This window comes from Ananas comosus, linkage group 4 (genome assembly GCF_001540865.1).
Source record: "Ananas comosus cultivar F153 linkage group 4, ASM154086v1, whole genome shotgun sequence".
Classification (NCBI taxonomy): Eukaryota; Viridiplantae; Streptophyta; class Magnoliopsida; order Poales; family Bromeliaceae; genus Ananas; species Ananas comosus.
Genome location: NC_033624.1, coordinates 10,867,887 through 10,884,971, shown reverse-complemented (window position 1 = coordinate 10,884,971; position 17,085 = coordinate 10,867,887). Strand labels below are relative to the sequence as shown.

General features: G+C 38.4%; 3 protein-coding genes across 3 annotated transcripts; 1 reads left to right on the top strand and 2 right to left on the bottom strand.

Annotated features, from left to right (window-relative positions):
- LOC109709095 (cytochrome P450 4d8-like) lies at positions 392 to 9,737 on the top strand (the record flags this gene model as incomplete). Its single annotated transcript, XM_020231166.1, has 7 exons — positions 392 to 593; positions 3,806 to 4,005; positions 4,134 to 4,778; positions 6,062 to 6,212; positions 7,119 to 7,280; positions 8,305 to 8,459; positions 9,206 to 9,737. Coding segments are annotated over 7 exons (1,626 nt in total), but the record flags the coding sequence as incomplete, so codon positions are not given.
- LOC109709449 (cysteine proteinase inhibitor 12-like) lies at positions 10,605 to 14,087 on the bottom strand. The gene is made up of 4 exons (XM_020231703.1): positions 13,796 to 14,087; positions 13,000 to 13,219; positions 11,121 to 11,266; positions 10,605 to 11,039 (listed from the first exon to the last, which is right to left on the bottom strand). The coding sequence occupies exons 1-4, from the start codon at positions 14,036 to 14,038 to the stop codon at positions 10,905 to 10,907; spliced, it is 744 nt and encodes a 247-aa protein (XP_020087292.1). The 5' UTR covers positions 14,039 to 14,087; the 3' UTR covers positions 10,605 to 10,904.
- On the bottom strand, positions 15,384 to 17,085 carry LOC109709094 (phosphatidylinositol 4-kinase gamma 8-like; the record flags this gene model as incomplete). The annotated part of the gene is made up of 1 exon (XM_020231165.1): positions 15,384 to 17,085. A coding segment is annotated over one exon (1,338 nt), but the record flags the coding sequence as incomplete, so codon positions are not given.

The following is a 17,085-nucleotide window of genomic DNA, read 5'->3' as shown; positions in this document are numbered from 1 at the left end:
TTAATCCTTATGCTTAATTATCAAAATCAGAAATAAAATAAAGCTTCTTCATAAGTCTTACGAGTTTATGTGCACGCAATGCAATGAAAATTCGTAGTCGGATAATTAGTAACTTCTATGATGAGAGGGATCAATTAAATAATTTAATAAAGTTTAGGGGTCAACTTATATTATTTACCCAAAATTAAATTTTGTAGGACTCGAGATACAAAATAGCAAATCTGCAGGGGTTCTTTGTACAATTTTCCTTAGAAAATATCTTCTTGTCCTGAAGCGATCGCTTGACTACTGCGGACGAACTCCCACCACTACCATTTCAATGAGCTCCATCTCCATCTCCTTCTCCTTCTCCTTCTCCATCTCCTCCTCCTCCTCCCCCTTCTCCTCCTGATCCCGTGCACATGGCGGAGGCGTGCGACGCCGCGGTGCCCTACATCCTCCTCGGCTTCCTCCTTCCCGGCGGCGCGGCGGCGCCGGCGCCGCCCGGAAGCTGTGGATCAAGGGCTCCCAGATCCCCGGCCCCCCCTCCTCCACCCCCTTCTTCGGCCGCGGCGACCTCGTCGCCGCTTGCGGATCCGGCGCCGATCTCTCTGGTGAGATCTGATTCCCTTTTTCTTTTGCTTTTCTTGATCTATCCAGACGATGTAGTCTCAGCAGTTGTATATTTTGATCAGTCTCAGCAGTTTTAGCCATCAATTGTTAATAACTAATGAAATCCGCAATTCTATCAGCTGAATAATATTCAGAACAGTCAAATTAAACAAAACCCCCAATTTAGTGGATGGAAAGAACCTAATCAAAAGTCAGGGGTGGCCAAAGCGGCTGTAATGTACTGCTCTTAGCATTACCAACAACTGAATGTGGAAATTACCGTGACACGCTGTAGGAGGAGGAAAATTGGATGCAAAAAGACCCATCTCTCAGATATCAACATCAAATTTATCTTTTTACTTTATTTTGGCTAGTTTACTATAGAGTAGGAGTATTTGCTATCTTGGTTAGATATTGTAACTTAAGCATGGATCTGAGCTTACCTTCTGCAGACATAGGAGTAGTCTAAGGGGATTTTTGGCGAACCTAACCCTATAGATTTTTTTTTTTATTGTAAGGATAGGCATACAAAATTTTATTTATAAACCTAGGCCCAAGCAATGAATGATTTACGCTTTCACTAAAGTTATATATTTTCTACATCTGAACCCTGAAGGATGTATAGTATTAAGCACTAAAGATAATTTTAATGCTTTGAGAAAGCAGTAAACGATTTACTGCATTTAAAAAGCGGTAAATCATTTACCGTATTTTCCTAAGTTTGTTATTTTTTTTTGAAGAATTATTTTTATAATTATAATACTTTTTAAGTCTGTTAATAAAAAAATTCCATAGTCTAACTTAGCATACTAGGAATATTGTCAACCTGTAACCCTTGTGATCCTTGAACCTAAATCTCCAAATCAATAGACTCTCCGTTTTCCACACCCTTATGTCTGAAGCTCTTATTTTCGGCTGGCTGTTACTGTGAGCTCCATATCACTTCGGCCATTGGCAACCACTCTGGTTGTGAGGACTAGTGTTCTAAAAAGCGGTATGCGGTATCCGGATAGTTGACCCGCTGCATATTGCATATGCAGTATCCGGGTGGGTGCACTTGTGGTAGAGCTATTAAAATTTAAAAACTCAATTATAAATATAAAAAATAACTCTTATACTTTTAGAAGTATAAGAGTATGCGGTATCCAGATAGTTGACCTGCTGCATATTGCATATGCAGTATCCAGGTGGGTGCACTTGTGGTAGAGCTATTAAAATTTAAAAACTCAATTATAAATATAAAAAATAACTCTTATACTTTTAGAAGTGGGAATAAACAAATGTGAAATAAATTAGCTAAACTTTTATGAAAATAATAAAATTTCCATAAATTGTCATTTATGATCACTTAAAGTCTTCCAACAGGCTAACATAAGAAAATGGATAGTTAAATTATATTTATATGAAGGTAGTTACATTTGCATGCATAATCATTAGCCAAATATGTAAGAAGATAGTCATATTTACATGTATAATCATTAACCAAACAATCCTATTCAATACTGCATTTCGATTCCATCTTAAAAAAAAAAAAATTGCTGCATATACGGCTGCATTTGCTGCTGCATGACGCATACGCGGTCCTGCAAAAGAGCATTCAATAGTGAGGTCATATTTGCGTTCGTGGAATTCGAACAAATTTTTTTTTTTTAATTTTTTGTCATTGATTTGATGATGTTTGGTTCCACATAAAACTTTTGAAAGCAATTACATGTGATACATGTGTTTTCATCAAAAAGAAAATTTTTGTTTAATGTCGTCTGATTTGGCATATAATGGAAACAGTTTTTTTGGTCATACATTTTAGTTATGCACAAAAAGGAATTACGAGAGTCAAAGAGTTAGGGTAAGGGAGGTTTTGTCATTTTCCACTTTGTGCTTCTGAGAGAAAAAATTCGCAAAATAAGAATAAGTTTTTTTTTCCCTAAAATGCATAAAACTATTTTTACTGCAAAGTATTTTTAAACACACGGAATCTGTGTTTGCGCTAAAAAAAATCAAGCACTCTATAGATTGTTGAGTTGTCAATTGACTAAAAGAGAAGTGTAGGAGAGAAAACACAAAAAGATATGAACAGGTGCTTGCGTCTTAGGTGACTGTTTGCTCTGCCTTGTGCCTATTTGTTGACAACAGTTAATCTATACTTGACCGGTGCAAATATTTAATTCGTCGACTATGGTTAGTGCTCCAAGATGCACCCGTTCAACTAGTTAGTCTTTAGATGCTCCTTTATTAGGTCGTTCAAACCTTCAAATGAAATAACTACCAGCCACGAGAACTATTGGGCTTTAAAAATATGCTGACTATAAACCATCACTCATTATAAACTATTACATATTACCTGCTATCATTGGGCTATGGTCTTGGGCTCCAATAAATGGTAATAGTACCATAAAGTCTGCAAACCCCTTTTTTTATTTATTAATTATTTTTACCTTCAAGAAGCGTATGTATAGGCAAGTAATGGGTATGTTAGCTTTTTCATGTAAAAGTAGAATCCCATTCACATGATTCTCTCCCTCTAATAACTTCACCATCGAAATCATAAGGTAATAAAAGGAAAATGCTCAGCTATATTGTTTCAAATTACTTCTCTTAGACTATCCAGCATTCCCACTCCAGCTAACAATTTCCCCTCTTCCTTTACGCAATTGTGAGCACTCAACGTACTATTGTTTAAAATCAGTTATTTCTTCTTTGTCTTCATCTTTTATGCTGGGAAATTGTATTATCGAGAATTTAGTTTCTTCTCTTGATTCAGGCTTCTGCAGATCTTCATTTACTCCATAATCATGCTAAAGTTTGATGATTTGGAAAGATAGCTCTCTTATGTTATTGCTGGGCAGCACCATTTTAAGACCTTAAGTTGTTACATAAAACTCTGCTAAAATTCCTTTGTCTAGAACTAAAGGTTGACTTAAGATATAAAGGCATGTGCAAAATGAAACTTTGTAAGCTTCTGGATCTCGTCTAATCAACATAAGATATATATGCACTGATCAATGCGACTTATCCCTTTTTATCTTTTAAACTGTCTTAAGGTATTTAGCATTTAAGAGGTGGTTTTTCGTTTCCTGCAATTAAAGTGCATATAAAAGAAAATGAAAAACTGAGCTTTTTATTCAGTGAGTAACTTGTCGAGAGAAATTTCTATATCTATTGAAAACCTCCATTCAATTTTTCTAATTATATCTTGAACTTGTTGAACTACCAGGTTACTTGTCAAAGTTGCATCATAAGTATGGACCTATTGTGAGATTATGGCTCGGTCCTACACAGCTTCTTGTGTCAGTCAAAGATACTGGCCTAATTAATGAGGTCCTTATGAAAGCTGAAGATAAGCTGCCATTGACTGGAAAGGCGTACCAGTTGGCTTTCGGTAGATCAAGTCTTTTTGCATCCTCCTTTGAGCAGGTATTTACTTTGTAGGGTAGCACAGTCATGGTATATAGAATATGATGGAACTAAAATTATTGCCATTGCTACTTATTTTACATGGAAAAAGAGTGCTTAAACTAATTATTTTGGTCCACTACCTGCAGGTGAAAAAAGGAAGAGAATCTTTAGCAGAATACTTGAATGCAAAGTTGGATGAGAGAACAAACTTAAATCTTGTGAAGGTGGTTGAAACTATTCTGGGTAGAGTTGATTCTATTATGGCTAAAGGATTTCTCGATTGCAGAGTTTTCGCGCAACACATAGCATTTTACATTCTTGGAGCAACGATTTTTGGGGAGGCATTTTTGGATTGGCCCAACTCGACTATGTATGAGGAGCTTCTGATGATGGTTGCGAAGGATGGTTGCTTTTGGGCCTCTTGCAAAGTCCCTCCCTTTTGGAGTGTGGGGTATTGGAGGTACCATTTGTTGTGTGCTAAGTTGAAACACTTAACAAGAGAAATTGTCCAACTATATAGATGCAATTATAGCACTGCAACCCAAGATGACCTAAAAAAATGTACTGGAACTCAACAAGTTGGAGAGGAAATTAGGATGGAATCTACTAGTTTGCTAAATAATGTTATATCAGGCAGCTTTATCCAATGCGATATTGATGGGTATCTCTGTTCGCAAGAAGAGCCATGTGGGAATATCTTAGGTTTGATGTTCCATGGATCCCTAGCAATAGCAAGCTTGATCGGTGGCGTTATAACTAGGCTTGTACTGCATCCCGAATTACAGGGAAAGGTAATTTTCTATTGGCCTGTTTCAGATTTTCTTGTCAGCTTGAATCTTATATGGGTTTCCATATATTTCACAAGAAATATAGTGATATCCTTATTTTATGTTCTGTCATGTGATCCGAGATGCCAAACCAGTTCTTCTTTTCTATTCTATAGTTTGAGGTTCTAAATTAGAATAAATTGACTATCCCTCCTTAGAGGATAGATCATCTTTTAGCAAAAAGCTATTCAAATGCTAAGAATGCATTCTAAATTTATGTACTGCTTTCTTGTTTTTCTGTTAAGGTCTTGTGTTTAAATGCACTTAGCGTTGATTATTCTTGTGGATACCAATTTATTTGCGAACTCTTTTTTTTTTTTTTTTTTCTTTACTGTTGTAAAGTTGCTCTATATTTTGAAATAGAAATCATCGATGGAGAGATTCTGAATTAAGTGATGTTGACAAAAAGTAGAGAAGTTCATTCTTAGTGCTCGTTAACTTGAAGAACTTAATGAGAAAGGATTTTCTTAAACAATGCTAATTCCCTTTTTATCTTCATTACTCCTGTAAAATCAACAGATTGATGGTCAATATACAACTTTTTGCGAAGAATAGAACCTGTAAAAATTTACATATATTTAATTAGTTGTGCTGGACATCTCAAGTGCTGAATATACTATTTTTAACTGGTAGAGATATATTGTTATTAAATTTCTATTCCATGTAAGTTAGCAGCAGTTGTCCAAGTTGCCCGGTAACGTTCTTGATCCATCTAATTCATTCCTTTTTTTTCTCTCCATCTAATACTTAAGCTCAACCATTCTGGGTATGTTTGAATTGCTGTAGCTTTTAGTCTAAAATCTTCCTTGAGTGAAAGCTTTTTCCAAGGTTTAAATCAGCTTCTGTTTGAAGTTATTTTTGGTATGAGACTGTTCCGACGTCATGACTTAAAAAGTTGCCACAAATATGTAAAAGTGATTTTTATATGTTTGCTTGGCAAAAACAGAAAGCACGGTATCGTTGCAAGATGACTTAAAAGGACAATGCCTAACATTCTGTCTACTAATAAATGATGTAATCAGACAGTGCAAACAACTATGAGCAGAGTGAGATTTCTTTTTTTCCCCCTCGTTTTTTAAGAAATGGTCATCCATTTAATGATTTGGCAATGAGGTTAAATGCACAGACGTTGTCGACAATACCATGGTGTGTATGGTGTGTAATATTTATATATAACTTATAACTTTCAAGTTTCAGTTATTTCTTTCTTTCACTGACATGTATGCTCCTCCTGTTTTCTATTACAGTTATATTCAGAGATTATTGCCACAAGGAAGAGGAATTCTCAGCTAGAAACGAGTGATGTGCAAAACATGCAACTTTTACTGTCTACAGTTTATGAATCGGCTCGTCTATTGCCGGCAGGACCTTTACTCCAAAGATGCTCTTTGGAACATGGTATGGATTTCATTATGCAATCATATCATCATATATAATATGTCTATATTAGGGATGGCAGTGGGGCCGCCTTACGATGGGGTGACCACTCCCTGTAGGCATCCCATGGCTCGTTGAGTTGGAATGCTTTGTCCCCATCTCCTTGCAGTTTACATTGTTCCTGCTCTGTACCCACCTTGCAAAGCTGCTTAAAGTTCATTCTGCTTAAACTACAATCATTAACTCTATATCTAATGGTAGAAAGTTACTAGAATTTAAATTTGTCACCATCTATTATTACATTAATGAATTATATTTATCCAAGTGGTGCGAGTTCCAGGTCGATCTAGGCATGGTTAACCTTAAACCCGTCCCTGCTTTGAACCTCTGATGGGCTAAAATCTCACACCCCATACCGGTCATATAGTGTATTTAGTTCTCCCCATATCCACCCTACTTGGGCTGGTTCCTCATTAACCTGTTCTGGTCGCCATTCCTAGTTCTTATGCTGAGAAATTTTTATTTTATTTAACACCAGTGGGCGGATAATTAGTAAAATTCTAGTGTTAGTGATCTCGATTTCAGATAATTAGTAAAATTCTAGTGTTAGTGACCTCGGTTTAGGCATTTTGGCCACATGATTGTAAGGTGCATTTTGCCTGAGAGCTAGTAGCCTCTACATTCTGTCTTTGTTTGTCGTTTTGAAATGTTTTGGTGTCATACATGGGGTTATCTATAGCTCGGATGCAATGGCTCCAAAGATTTTGAAACTCGGGTTATTCTTTGAGGTTGTGTACTAGTTGTATCTTTTCTCATCTTTATGCAAATTTTTTTCTATATTTTTATAGTGGCTATTTGCACCGACTTGTTATTTACATCTATTTTATATTTTTTTACATCTATTCTATATTTTTTTCTCTTTTGCAGACTTGAGTCTCAAATCTAGTATCACTCTACCAGCAGGAGCAATTCTTGTTGTTCCTTTACAGCTGGTGCAGATGGATTATTCAATCTGGGGCAATGATGCTTGTGAGTTTAATCCATGCCGTTTCCTCTCAAAGGCCACCGGTCTCAAAGATGGCAATTCTGGTATGAAGCTTGGTCACAGCCCAAGTCCCTTTTTCTGTTTGGCTTCAATTTTTCTATTTTCAACATAACAATGTCATATTTCTTTATAGTTAATTGGTATTATACTGCCATATAGAATTGTTCTGCCAACAAGGTTATATACTGAAATGTTTCTTTACTGCATGTGACATTATGGCATAAGTACATCAGATTTGCTTGGTATGATATGGAAATCACCGTCCATGGAACTCGCATTGTACCCAAGGATTTAAGTGCCCATCAGTACTAGCTGTATCTACCGCGCCGTATTGTGCCAATAAGATATTGGTATGATACACCCATGCTGATGACACAGCTCAAAACCCTCTATTCTTTAAATTAATAAATAATTTTCTTAATAAAGTTCAAAAGATTTGATAAAAATACATAATAAACAATTAGAATATTTTGTTGCTAAAGAAAATAAATATTTTATGCTATTATGCGTCGGCGCACATGAATTTTTTGTGACCGGGACGTATCGGCACGGCTCGACACGCACCGTGCCGTACCGTGCCCACAAGTTTCTGGCACAACTCCGTGACACGGTACTTAAATTCTTGGTTTTACCAAATCATTTGCTTTTAGTTACCTTTGTTAAAACTACATGTTTGGCAGCAGGTCTAGAGCTGATTGGGTAAGGAATCTTTAATTCTTTGTAGTACTAACTTTTGTATCGAACTTGCATTGTAGTCTAAGAATGTGGATTTGAAGCTTTTCTCTTGTTACATTTCCATGAGAGTATGTTATGATAGTTCTAATATCGATAGGAATTATCAGATTAAAATTCCTCCATGCAGTTTTCTTATTTGTCTTTTCCAATGCTAGACCAAATTCAATGTAGAATTTTGTATCTCTTTTGTTACATTGAACGACAGTCACCTTTGATCGCTTAGATGCTTAATCGCTAGAAATCCAAATATTACTATATTTGGTTCTCAGATATTGTGTTTATTTTAATATAATTATTTCTGATTTGTTTCTCTGTCCTTCTCATATGGATCAGAGATTCATGAGTCCGGTAAACGGCCATTTGTTCGCGACCCAAATAAAAATGCAGCATTCCTTCCTTTTGGGTCTGGTACACGGGCTTGTGTTGGTCAGAAGTTTGCACTTCATTCAATTTCAAGAGTACTTGCATATTTGCTTCAAAACTATGAGGTTGGTGCCTGAAACCTCATTCTAACCTCTTAACAGAATGCTTTATTCATTTTGATGATCAACATTTTCTCCTAATTAGAAAAATTTGCAATACATGGTTGTATAATGATTTGTCCAATTTACTTATGTATAATCAACCACTTATTCTTGGACGTTTGAACTGACTACTAGGTTTCAAACATGATAAAATTTGTGAGTAGGTTAAACAGGTTTATAATATTATGCTTGTCTTTTATTTAATACGTCTTTTGCACCTGTGCCATGCACAGGCCTGTATTAAGGTAATGATGGCATTCATATATCCAAATGATAGTGGATAAGTGGGATACAACATATAACTATGTGAAACAAAACTAATTAACTAATTATGGGTTAAGCTGCTAATGATTACTTAGGAATTCATAAATATTCAATGCCATCTTTTCGATGATAAAATGATGCATGAAAACCCCTGAGCTTTAGCAATTCATAAATATTCAATGTCATCTTTTTGATGATAAAATGATACATGAAAACCCCTGAGCTTTATGATTGCTTGGAAATTTGTCAGTTTTACATATATTATATTAGGTAATAGCCGTTTCTTCATATGTAGTTCTTGGGATATTAATTAGTTTCATCTAGGAGAATCAATCTGCTTGCTCCGAAAATGTATAATATGCAGGAAATTCTGTATATATGTTATAAAAAATTGGCGCTCTATATCCTTTCATTGAACCCAATCTACCCGAAATTGTAATATGCAGATAAGACTTCAACCAGGTGTTTCAGGAGAGCCGAAGCCGACGATGGATGACTGTATTCTTCAACTTCTTCCCAGTCCAAAGATTGTCTTAAAGAGAAGAACTGAACAATAAGAAACACATTTATCAATATAGGTTTGCTCCTTCCTTTTTTCACCGGCACTGAAGACTCAGGATATGAACAGAATACAACTCGTTTTGAGGTGTTAATGATGGAAGGAATGAGTTTTACAGGGTTAAAAGTCATTTTTCCTCCCGGTTTTTAACAGCTCCAGTGATCTTTACCAGATTTTAAATTCGCATGTGGGAGAGCTTGTGAGCTGTTGGTGGGAGTTGTGTGTGCATTATTTTGCTGTTTTATTGAACTTTTCTTTTCTTTGTTTTGTTTTTTTTTTCCCCTTCAAAGGAGTTTGTGTAATCGTACTCTGTGCTGATTGTGATCGAAGTCGTATGAAAAACATGCATGCCACAGTGGCTCTGTATTGTTTGCTCTGTTTTGAATATAATCATATGATGTCATGCCTGTTTTCCTTTCTCTTCTGGTTTCTTGCTTTACAAAGCAGTTTAGTTTCATGGATGCATCGTCTTTAGCATATAAATAGAAATGAAAAAGCATATATGCAATCTCTTTCGCTGATAGTGTTTATACAAAAGAAGTTGGTGGTAGATTGCAAGTTCTGTTAGCATCCGTGTCATTGGGTGATGTTATTGTGTCATCTAGATTTACTATCATGCGAGCGTGTATTGTTCTATTAATGGAGTTGCATGCTGAATGCTGTCCGAAGAGAGTGGTAAACCGTATTTTGCGCCTTTTGGGTTTTTCGCATTGCAATGACTAACCCTGTCGAAAATCATAATGTTCCGCATAACGTTGTACAACAGGGGTGCCCAAGTTAAAGAAAGATTTGCTGCTAACATTAGTTATTACTCGTTGAGGAGGAACGCCATGCTGATGAATATATTTTCCCAATGCGACCCAAATGCGTAAAAGCGCTTTGGTTCTCTGCTAGTTTGATTCATCAAAATGATGATAAAAATCTATGCCAAAGAAGTAGACGCTTCTCCCTTTAAAGTTACCATTCATATGTATATATATCCACCATACAGCCCTGGTTTGGAGAAAACATTCCTGAAATACAAAATTATTGAAGATTAGATGATGATAAGCGTGCATCGGCCCCTTGTTGGAGTGTCGAGTCTTTTGTACGTGAAACATTGGCATTAGGAAATAAAATTGCCCTCTTCTAGAGTCGCTGATCCCAATACTAAAGGAAGAACGAAAAAAAGAAAGTGAGAGAGACAAGAAGCGCTGAGACAAAGCATCAGCGGTGATTCGAACCAGAATACAAGCTCACAAAATCAACACCAACAAAAGTAAACAAACGGCACCGATACCCACCCATAAAACAAAGTAGAGAAACCATAGCCACCTCAGATAACAAGGTAAACACTTCGCTTTACAGGATATCAAACCAAGACAAACCAAAACAAGCTTCACTCGCATCGCACAGGCGTATACCTATTAACACAATTATTACACGCTCTCAAGTTAAAGGGAAGCAAATCACTCAAAAAGTTCATGTCACCAGACAGGTAAAGCGAGCATACATTTTATTAGTTAATTAGCAACAAGTCTGAAAGCGTTTTCCGCCACACCAGATAGAACTAGCCCAACAATCCCGCCTCACTGACTCGCAGAGTCTTAATGCTCCTGCTGGACGTGGTTCAAATCAAAAGTGCCTTCTAGCTTCTTGTGTACCTCTACCTTGAACTTCTCCTCCTTGTTTCCTCTCTTTAGTTTTAGAAGCATGTCAAACTTAGCAAGCTCCTCGATCACCTGAGAATCAAGATGCTCATGATACCTGAGCTTCGATAGCTTAAAGTACAAAAAAAAGCCCAAAAAAGGAAATAAGTATACCTCAGCCTTTGCATGAAGGATTTCAAGCAGTTCATACGGGGTCAGGGAGTTAGACCTCTGCTGGATGGTCTTGACTGCGTGGTTTGCTGCATCCTTGACCACCGGATCATGTGCGGGGATATCACGCCATCCAGATTCATGCCCACCTATATAAAAGCACATAGCCAGCTTATTATTGTTATGGGAGCTGATATATATGGAGCAAAAGACAAGTCTTAAGTAGAGTTAGATACAGCATCAACATTGCTATGTTTCCATATTCGCATGTAGGTTGTACCTGAAACTTATATTCATTATATAGGATTTAATTGGCTTCTCTTGTGAGCCAACGAAGATAGATCTTGACTTAACCTAAGGCTTATTGCAGCTATAAATCTAAACGCATTTCTCCTCGCAGTGTGTTATTAACATAAAAAAAAAAAAAAAAGAAAAAAAAAAAGATGCACGATTAAGATGTGCTAATAAATATTAGATTAAAGTTATCCACATAAAGACCCCTGCCAGACTAAGAAAAATTCCTCAAAGAAGCTGTTTGTTACAATCTCAATAATAGATTAAATTAGAACAAGCTCATCCAAGCTCTAGTTCCATTATAACAAAAATAACTAAACACTATTTATGATTCCCTGTACTATCCTTTTATAATCAAGCTCAATTAGGGTTAAGATGAACATTCCATCTGAAAGGGATGGGTTCCCTCCCAACCCAAGGGCCTAAAAAATAAAAAAGACTATTTAGCATTTGTAAATTGTTTCGTCGCCAGTCATTGGCGACACCACGAATATAGTACTAGGGAAAGGCATTTGAATGGCAAAACATATTCAGCATTAAATATTGGAAACAGATTAACAATCCTCAGTTGCAAATAGTTAAAAAAATAAAATAAAAACATGTATCTTCAACGTATGGCCTGCACAGCATATCTAATCATTCCAATCTATCCACATACGACTACCACTTAGTTGAAACTGTTGAAAAACTGGTAATTGTTTATATACACTAGAAACACATCACGAAAGGTAGGGCTCATTGTAATTATGGAGAAATATTGTGGAGAAAGATTGTACTAGTTCAAACGGCCTGAACGAAAAAATTATACACCATGTTTGTGACTGGTGGAAATGTGAAAAAATAGCAGCAGATGCTAATGTATATTGATCATTCTCAAGTAAATTAACTATTTATGTTTGTGATAGTCCAAAATTTGTCACACAATTAAGTTTTTGATGGCAAATGGAGCTGGTACTGTCAATTTGAAATATAGCTATAGATCTTGGGTAAAACATTAGAATCTCTATGACTAAACATTAGAATCTGTATGAAGTTTTTGTGCCCCATCCCTACAGATGTTTATAATCTCGTCACTAGCAAGCAAAAAAATTCACATCATATTCTGAACTTGAGCTTAGAATCAAAAGCTACTTCAATACATTGGAGCAAGTAGGACAATTAGATGCGACTATCTGCATCCAGACGGACCTCAAACCTGTAGAAACAATTGGGTCTATTTAGTCGGTTCGGAATCTTAAGCAATATTCTGCTTCTTTATTTTATATTGACCAGAATTATTGTCAAACTCAAAACCTAATTTAGGGTTCAGCTGAACCTATAGGAGTACAAAGCTATAATCTCGCGACAACTTCCCAGTAATATCTGATCTTCGTCACAAAGATGGGAAATGCCCAAGACTTCTTAGGAAGGACAATCAGTAAAACTTGTCTAACAATCAACTAACAGAAACCAAAATTTGCTAGCTAAATAGCCTGCTAACACTTGAACATCCAGCAAACAAACCTACTATATAAAAGACCTCTTTATAACAGTCCCAGTATAGATGAATACGAAATTAGGGCATCAAGGTAAGGGAAGGTCATATTACCTCGCTTAGCACCAAGATCAGCAGCGGTGAAAGAGGGCGAATCGCCGGCATGCCTAAACTCCTGAAGCTCCTTGAAGTTAAGCCATGGCTTCACCCACACTTTCGCCTCATAGAGCTTCTTCTTCCCGGCATCAATCGCCTCCACCGTCAGGTGGTGAAGCGTTCCTGCAACCACCTGCTCTTTCGCCTTCACCACACGGCCGAACTCAAGAAGGGCATTCTGCATAATGCAGAGCAAATATTGAAAGCCAAATCAAATTAAAATCAAAGCTAAGATCAGTTTACCCATGGATATTGGGTGTCTTGCACGCAATCCTGAAAAACTCCATCTTATTCTCCTAAATCATATAGTAATTGCATCCGAAGGGTCACGTTGACGCATCTTCCTCGGTGCAATTACTGCATCATTTGGGCATATAATGCAATTTTTTTTTTCCTTTAGGGTTAATGTGCAAAATGTAAAATACGTAGGATAGACAAAATTTAAGCGTTAAATGAAATCATAAGCATGAATCAACATGATTCCAGAGCAAAAACTGCACGAGTAAGAGATCTCAGATGCCGTTCTTAGAACGATCCACCACACGTTAATCGCACAAGGCTAACATATCAACTAAAACCCTAGAAAACTACACGAAAACTAGGGTTTCATGCACGATCGCCAGCATTATAAAGAATCAAATCCCTAGATCGCGACACATCCCAAGATCAAAATCCTCAAAGCAAACACTGGAAACAAATCGAGAAATATATCGCCAGAGGGAAAGAGAGAGATAAAAGAGGAGAAAGGGCTCGCCTCCTTCTTGTTGTGCTCCTCCACGGCGAATCGAGCGAGCTCCTCGACCTCGACGCTGTTCTCGGTCCCCGCCGATTCGCGAACTCCTCCCAACGTGGCCATGGCGATCGCGCCCTCTCCTTCTCCTTTTGCTTCTCCTTCGTCTCCTCCGCGAAACCCTAGCGACCGATTCGAGACGAGCAACAACGAGTATAGCACGAGAACAAGAATAGCGGAATATGAATAACTCACTCCCCTCCCCATTTATTCTCCTCTCCTCTCTCTCTCTCTCTCTCTAATCTCTCTCCTCTTTTCCCTCGCTACGAAACTAAAAAAGGGCATTTTGGCTCTTCCTCCGCTTGACACGTGGCAGGGGACAAAAGGACACGTGGGAGAGATCCAACGGTGGAGAAGATTGCTTCGGATGTAAGCTTATGAAGCGGTGAAATGTCGGTTTTGGAAGGAGCTGCGACCGACCGGTGGGAATGCAAACGGATTCGGGTTGGTGATGCATCCATTCCAATCCGCCCCGATTAGGATGGCCGTATTATATTAGAACTAAAATAGAAAAATAATTTCATATCTTATTTTAATTTATAAAAATATTGTTTTAATTCCGACTTGTTTCAAAATATTGTGGTAAATAAGAATAAAAAAATAAGATAAAAATTAATCTATTCTCAGTTCTTTCCAATTTGCCAAAAGAAACGGGACCAGCAGTGCGGTTAATCCAAAGGTGTTGTTAACAAGAAATTATCAAATACTTTGAAAATCAAAACTGCATAGAATTGTAGATTCATTTGGACGGATTTATAAATGAAAAATAAAAGTGTGAAAAATGATGCTAAATTTTTAGTTATTTAAAAATGATATCTAAGATTTGATAATTTTGAATTTACTATCTATTCTTTCATATTAATTGATTTAATTAGTATTTGAAAAATTATCGCCTAGTGCGTTCGAACATCTATGCATCATGTTTGTATTCATCTTAAAATATTTCTTTTATTTTACTCTAACTATTTAATTTTTACTTCTGAATGATCGAAGATTAAGGTAAATTTCATTCGGTCTCTATATAAATTACAATATTAAAAGTAATAATAGAAGGCAAAAAAAAATTTAAGAATTCTTTTCGTAAGTGATAAAAGACTTGGTGGTTGGTATCCGAGATACTAAGTTCGAATTCTAATTGATTCATATTTTCAGCTAAATTTATTTCGAAATGAAATAAACGAAACAGATAACTTGCTATCTATTTCTAAAAAAAAAAAATTCTTTTTTTGTTCACAAGATTAATTATTATATAAAAAATATCTTTTTAATGCAAAATATTATGTCTCTTCATAAAAAAGAAAAAGAAAAAGTGTCTTCATAAAAAAAATATATCTCTTTATGGACTGCCCGTCTGCCCCACCCCAAGTTCTATGTAGTGCCACTTGATTTTCCTAGAAAAGTAAACCTGAGCACTTCATTTAATAAATAAACAAACTAGAAAAGAAACTGCTATCAGATCGGCATAAATTTATCTTTTTTACATCCTCACCGTCGGATTCCACCACCCACACCTTCACCCACTGAAGGAAAAAAAAAAAAAAGAATAGTCATCTTATCCAAACTGTAAAATTTACTATAAATCTTTGGCACTTCTATTGTACATGGACTAATTTACAAGTTAATTTATCCCACTCATCATTTGTGTTCTATCTCCCAACAAAGAGAGGCCCAGCAATATTTTCTGCTAGAAACCTTCTCCGGGGCCACGATGAGCCCAAATACGCCGCCTTCACAGACTAATATTACATAAGAAATTGACGCTTACAGTAGACTTGTAGCAACTATCACGCCTATCACACATTACCACAAAGATCCCACGTTACTAGCAATTAATCAATTATTGCCGTACAATACAATTCAAGTACACGGCAATATTTGATTCGCATGTAACGTGAATTTAATAATTTTGTTGCAGCTCAAAACTTGCAAGAGGTTCCTAACCTCTGCCTCAGCCCCGTGCTTTTCCTTACTTCAAATGCCTCCGGCAGAAGCTGCTCAAACTTCTTCAGGAAGACCGCCCACTCTTCCTCGGTGAAATCTTTAAATGAGATGCTCTTACACCCTGACCCCGCGCTCTCGTAGTTAAAACCCGCTGCAGAGAAGCTCACGCTCTTCGTTATCCCTCCAATCTTAGTCTCCTCTCTGTCGTCGTCGTCGCTATCGCCATCGTCGTAATCCTCTTCTGTGTCGTCTTCGCGAAGAGAGTGGAGCCGGTGCTCGCAAGCCTTGCGCTGCAAAAGTAACGGAATGTCCAACACTTCCCCGATGCAGTTCTCCGCGAAGTCGTCGTCGTCGTCGTCGTCGTCGCACTCCATTTCGAACTGGATCTCCTTAGCGACATCCCTGCTGCTATCTTCGTCAACGGCATCGTCTTCGTCCGACGAAGCGAGCGTAGCTGATCTGTTCATCGACTCCTCCGCCTGCTGGCATAGGATCTCTAGCACGCTCGGCCCTTCCTCCAGCGTTGAGAACTCGCGAGTCATCATGTCGCCGATGTCGGCCAGGCAGAGCCCAGCCGCGACCGCCTGCTTCAAGAAGGTGGTGCACAGCACTAGTATTCTTATCGCCGACTCCCGCAGCGAAGGGAGCTCCGTTCGGAGGATGTCCGCGTCTTGCAACGGGTCGAGCGCCGCAATGAATTCTACTTCGGACTCCGAGAAAGGCACCGCCGACTGCGGCCAGTGGAGCCACTCGAAGTAGGGATCGTCGAGGATCTCCGGCAGGCACAGCCCGTGGTCGATCGGCACGAGCTCCATCGCTGACTCCCCGCAGTAGCTGTCGTAGCTGCCTTTCCGAGGGAGCTGCTTCTTGACGAGGATGTTCCCGGCGTGGCGGTCGATGTTCAGGAGCCTGACGTCGAGTATCCCGATCCGATGCACCGACGAGATGGAGAACCTCGAGGAGCCGAGCTCGCCGGCGTCGAAATCGTGCGACACGAACCGCTGGATGGAGGCGGTCTGCGCGGCGGCGGTGTGGAATACGGGGTGGGAGATCTTGATGAGAGCCGTCGGGGGGACGCCGGAGAATCCGTCGTGGTCGAGAAGGTATGCGGCGACCTCTCGCGGTCCGGTCTCGCTGGCTCGCGCTGAGTGGCGCGAACAGGCGTGCCGGCCTAGCATGCCGAGAGGCGGCGTCGGCTCCTCGTCGACCGGCTTCACGACTGCGAAGCTCACGCCAGAGCGGTTGCGGAGGCAGAACGTCTTTCCGAGGCCGTCGGAGACGACGGGGATTGGCTGGGCGCCGGAGGCCACGGC

Coding starts and splice junctions, on each gene's coding strand:
- LOC109709449 (XM_020231703.1), bottom strand. CDS start 14,038: ATGGGGAGGGGAGTGAGTTATTCATATTCCGCTATTCTTGTTCTCGTG. Junction 13,220..13,795: donor AGGAGCACAACAAGAAGGAG/GCGAGCCCTTTC, acceptor TGCATTATGCAG/AATGCCCTTCTTGAGTTCGG. Junction 11,267..12,999: donor TGATCTTGGTGCTAAGCGAG/GTAATATGACCT, acceptor GCTTTTATATAG/GTGGGCATGAATCTGGATGG.